At 45.1% G+C, this 4766-nt stretch overlaps 1 protein-coding gene across 1 annotated transcript; it reads right to left on the reverse strand.

The window, feature by feature from the left end:
* Positions 1-491: 491 nt before the first annotated feature.
* On the reverse strand, positions 492-1580 carry LOC120893842 (PBAN-type neuropeptides). Its single transcript, XM_040295978.1, has 3 exons — positions 1397-1580; positions 1008-1305; positions 492-908 (listed from the first exon to the last, which is right to left on the reverse strand). Exons 1-3 carry the CDS (start codon positions 1478-1480, stop codon positions 727-729), a joined length of 564 nt encoding a protein of 187 aa, XP_040151912.1. The 5' UTR covers positions 1481-1580; the 3' UTR covers positions 492-726.
* Positions 1581-4766: the final 3186 nt, after the last annotated feature.

Below are 4766 nucleotides of genomic sequence, written 5' to 3' on the forward strand. Positions count from 1 at the left end.
GCCTAGTGTAACCCTCATATGGTCACAACATTGTTTATACAACACTCAAGATGTAATACAAACGATCATTTAGTATGCAAAGCCGTCGAAATCATATCTTATTTAAAAATTATAGAATATGGCATAGGCCAAAATAGTTATTTTTTAACCAAACCCATCAAACACTTTGTGTTCATGGTTAGTAATACCCAGACGCAACTTATCCCAACATCTCTGTGCATGATCTGATCCAGCCTTCCATTTTTTTAACCATATGTTCCAGCATACATTTTTATCAACATTTCGGCCCAGGCTTTCTACCGACCAACAAAGAAAAGTGGCCAGGACTAGATTTGATACGCAGGTCAAAGAAAGGATGAATGGAAGGTTTAAATATTTACCATAAAACAAGCAAATATTTTCGTATTCGATGGCATTCACTGAGCCAAGATCGCGACATGAGACGCTTTCAACCATTATCTTGAAACTCTCATCAAAGGAAACTACATATGTTGATAATTTGGGCGATTCCTAGTACTTTATTATACAATTACAGTGCGCATTTACAGCTACGTGGAAGGGAGGGGAAGGTTGTGTTTAGTTTGCAAGTGTTCCTGTTCGGTTTCGCCAGCCGGCAGAGTTTATCGTATTCCAGCCAGTTCAATTGCAGTCAATCAATCAATGCCGATAAACTCCGCATGCTGGTTCGTCCTTTGATCCAGTCGTTTAGTCCTACCGGGCGGGTTCTTAGTACGCAAACTGAAACGGCAACGGATAGCCACCGTTGTACGATCGTCCGAGCCGGGGCGAGAAGGGCAGATTCCGTCCCAGTCGCGGTGCAAACGGTGGCCGTTGATGGTTCTCACCGACCGAATCGCGCCGGCCTAGCCGAGGCGACGTGGTGTGGTAGAAAATGGGTTGTGGCTTTCCTGGAAAACACACACAAATACACACACACACACACACACACACACACACACACACATTTAAGTTCTGGATTGGTCCGTGAAATGCATTGCCACACTTACGGGGCTTTGCTGTGACCAGCAGCACCATGTAGGGAGCACCCTGGACCAGTTCCGTGGCCAGCTTCTGGGGTGGCTCGCCCGCATATCCCAGCGGTTCGGCATCAAACTCCTCGACCAGATCGTCGTGCAGGTCCGCTGCAATGGTGCGCTTGCCGAGCCGAGGTCCAAACCACATGGCAGCGGCCCTTTTGTTCAGTCCCTCGGCACCGTCGTCCCGTCGGAGGGTATCCGAATCGGGTCCGGTACTGTCCGGCGACTCACCACGGCCCGTCGTTCGCAGGTCGGCGTACTTTTGATCCTGTAAAGGTGAGAAGGAGTTTCCAAACGTGACTGACTACTGGCACTGTTCAATCGGTTTCGGTTTCACTACAAACGCGCTGGTGAATTACATTTGTGTCCAACTCGGCACTCAGTGCACTTTTGATGGCCAGGTAGAGACAGATGAGGTTGAAGAAGAAGTAGAACCTAGACATGTTTGCGCACTAGTTGAAAGTACAGTCCGGTGCGAGTTTCCCTCGAGTTGTTCACTGTTCACTGCACTACCTTTAGCACACAACTGTTGCCCTTTTCGGAAGGACCATACGCTCTTATATAGTGGACAAATTAGTATCGTCGAGCGCTGAGAGTGTGCTATCGATTTTCTTCCGTTCAGGATGTCCCTGGAAGATGAATGAAAGCGATCGACGTCATGTAGGTGGGATTGCTAATCCTTTTCCTATGTCAGCATGTCGGAGGGCCGAAAAGTAGCGCAGGTGCTGTACCCAACTTCTTTGCCTTTAAGGTTTCAAAAAGGTGCAGCAAATCGGTCTGTGTCTGCAATGGATAGTTTAAAGCAACAGTGCTTAATATTTTATTCATAAGCGCTTAAGCGCTTGTCGTAAAACATGTGTCATGTGCGATGGACGGCACAACAGGTCGAAGGCAGCCACTCATCGTGCTGAATTCCGAATTCTGAGATTAACATTTCTAGAACAATCCTTAGCTCCCCCCCCCAGCAACGGTAACTGACCAACCGTTGCGTTCGGCGATTAATTGAAAAGTCCATTTAGCTACTAGCGACACAAGCACACCTGGCGCACATTGAAAAAATGCCTCTCATATTAGTGCCAAGCGATTTAAAAAAATGCTTCCGTACCCACCGTGCACCGATAGCTTGCGGGGGTACGTATCTTTTACACTCGCCCAGTCAGTCAGCCGTCGGACTGACGGATGCATTAATATTAATTTAACACAACAGAGATCAGTCGCCGACGGTGGTGTGTTTTGCCCTTAGTTATTCGGAATATCTGCACGGGAATTGTTTTTTTCTTTCTTTCTTTACCTTTGCCAGCTTTGTGGATTGAAAACAAAAGGATTACCACTATACAGTCTAGGACGGTGTATTGCGTGATGTTCGAGGAGGGTGAGTGGGAGATATGCAAATTACGCATCCCGATTCGTAAGCGATCCTCGCAGCGGGAGTCCAACACACTCACACTAACGGCGCAGGATTGTCGCGTGGAAGGATGCAGGATATGGCACACGTGTCGCCGTCAAGGATGTGCGTTAAAATAACACATTTTAAGGACGTGTTCATTTCAAGTTTACTTAGAAATAGGGTAAACAGCAAGAGTATTTAGGTTAAAAAGAATTTCCGAGGAGTTTTGCAGTCTAAGGCTGCGCTCTGGCACCACTCGAACACGACAACCGACTCGAACAAACCCATATAATCAAATGGAGGTGCACTGTCAGACACAAACAAACAAACAAGACAAACATGTCAAATCCCATACATTTTTCATGTTCGATGTCGTGTTCGATTGGTGCTAGAGCGCCGGGTAAGGTGACGTTCATTCGAACTTGTTCGAAATACCTTTGGATAGGGTTAGAGGTTGAGCTGCGTCACGTTTTTCATTGTTGAGACGAGCTTAAGATTCAACTAAAACTGGTCTGTTACATCTAAATTAATTCTAATGCTTCGGTAGAAGTGGAAGATAGAAATATAAGATAAAATTGCTAACCTTTCTTACTAGGAACATGTGAGTTAGTAGGGAGGTGCGCATCGCTGTTGGCATCGTTGGATTGGCATATCCCATTGGCGCGTTAAGAAAGACAATAATATTAAATGTTTAATGATAGGTTATGTTATTGTTTTGCCATATATCAACTTCAGCGTTGAGCATTACACAATGCCTTTTCTGCATCTTCTCTGCCTCCGTCCCATTAAAAGCATCGCGTCGTCCAACCGGCTGACCAAATGTTCTACACGTGCCGTGAAGTCAATCGGTCAAAACACTCGGTCAAAGTAAACAAACAACATCGTAAAACGATCTTCCCAAACAAAAAAAGGCTCCAAAAGGGAACTGCTGCGTCGGGAGTTGCCCATGCAGTGGCCAACGTCCAGCCAATACCGTTCCTGTACGAAATTGAATTTTGCATACCAAACAAGCCAGTTCCAAGAGAGCTTTGGATGATCATGACAAGCTTCATCACCAAAACCATCCACGGGAGAAAAGAATTTCACAAGAATGTATAACGAGCAAAGCAGCTGGGGAGAAAGGGTGATGTCACTCGTTCACTAGTAATGCGATACCTTCTGGATGTTGCATAAACACGTCCATCCGGATACGTTCGTTTTAACTGTAAATTTATGGGAAGGATTTACGTCACAACGCTGGAGATGTGCTCGACTGTTGGGGGCCAATATGACAACCGTTTGGTCGTTTTTTTCCGCTTCTTATGTAACAAAACAACCGTTATCGGACTAGGACAACTAATGGGCTTGACTATCCATTCACATTCATAGCTATCCACCAATGGCAGGACATTGTGTGGGTTCATATGGAGACTGAACACGTGACGGGCAAGTTGTTTGATCAGCTGAACGCCATGGCTATGAAAGCTAATGAATTGGAATTTTAAGATCTGTTCTGTTCTGGTAGAATCGAATAGAATCTACTTTACAGCTAATGAGATCATGTTTTTCTTATTTGATTTCAGATTTTTTGATTTATATGGAAGACTTTGTCTGTATAATATTACTAAGACCACTGTCCTTTTCATGCTACATGTAAGCAATGAACAAAGATTGGTTTTTGCCTATATAAGTTCCGCAGAGCTCAAAAGAATTGCAGTGAAAAGGAGTGAATGGTCTCCGCAATTTAAGTCTAGCTTGTGAACTGACCACGACATTTGCAAACAAAAACACTGCGGAACAGTTGAATGTACCGTCAATGTAGTGAGCTACTCTGTCTTTGATTTCCAGTAAAACTTCCATGGAACAGGTTAACTAGCGTCCGCCGTTTTAATCTAACGGCGGGAGACATTAGTTGAGCGATTGTTTCATTTTTTTTGTATTAAATCCTCAATCAACTACTAATAGCGATTCTGGGGAATCATGCATTGAAACAAAAAAAGACACTACAAAGAAGCGGCCTTAGAGAGATCGAACGAGGCAAAAAACGTTTCACTAACCCCATGGTGCTGCTGCTGCTGATGCATCGATCAAGGTAGAACTCTTGCCAAGTAGCGAGGAAGTCATTTGCCGCCAACTTACTCACCGCTGGCCGATCGAATGGCTTGCGTCTTTGTTCGATGTCCCGTGCCGTTCTGTGTGACTAATTTCCCTCCCCCTGCATTTTTTCTGTTGTTTGTTGCTTCACTGCCCGAACACTCTCACAAACCATCGTGTCTGCCACTACCACCACCACCACCACCAACACCACCTTTCCAGTGTGTGTTGTCACGTGGCGCGAAATGGTTTCAACCGTCAAAACAAAC

Source organism: Anopheles arabiensis, chromosome 2 (genome assembly GCF_016920715.1).
Source record: "Anopheles arabiensis isolate DONGOLA chromosome 2, AaraD3, whole genome shotgun sequence".
In the NCBI taxonomy this organism is placed as follows: Eukaryota; Metazoa; Arthropoda; class Insecta; order Diptera; family Culicidae; genus Anopheles; species Anopheles arabiensis.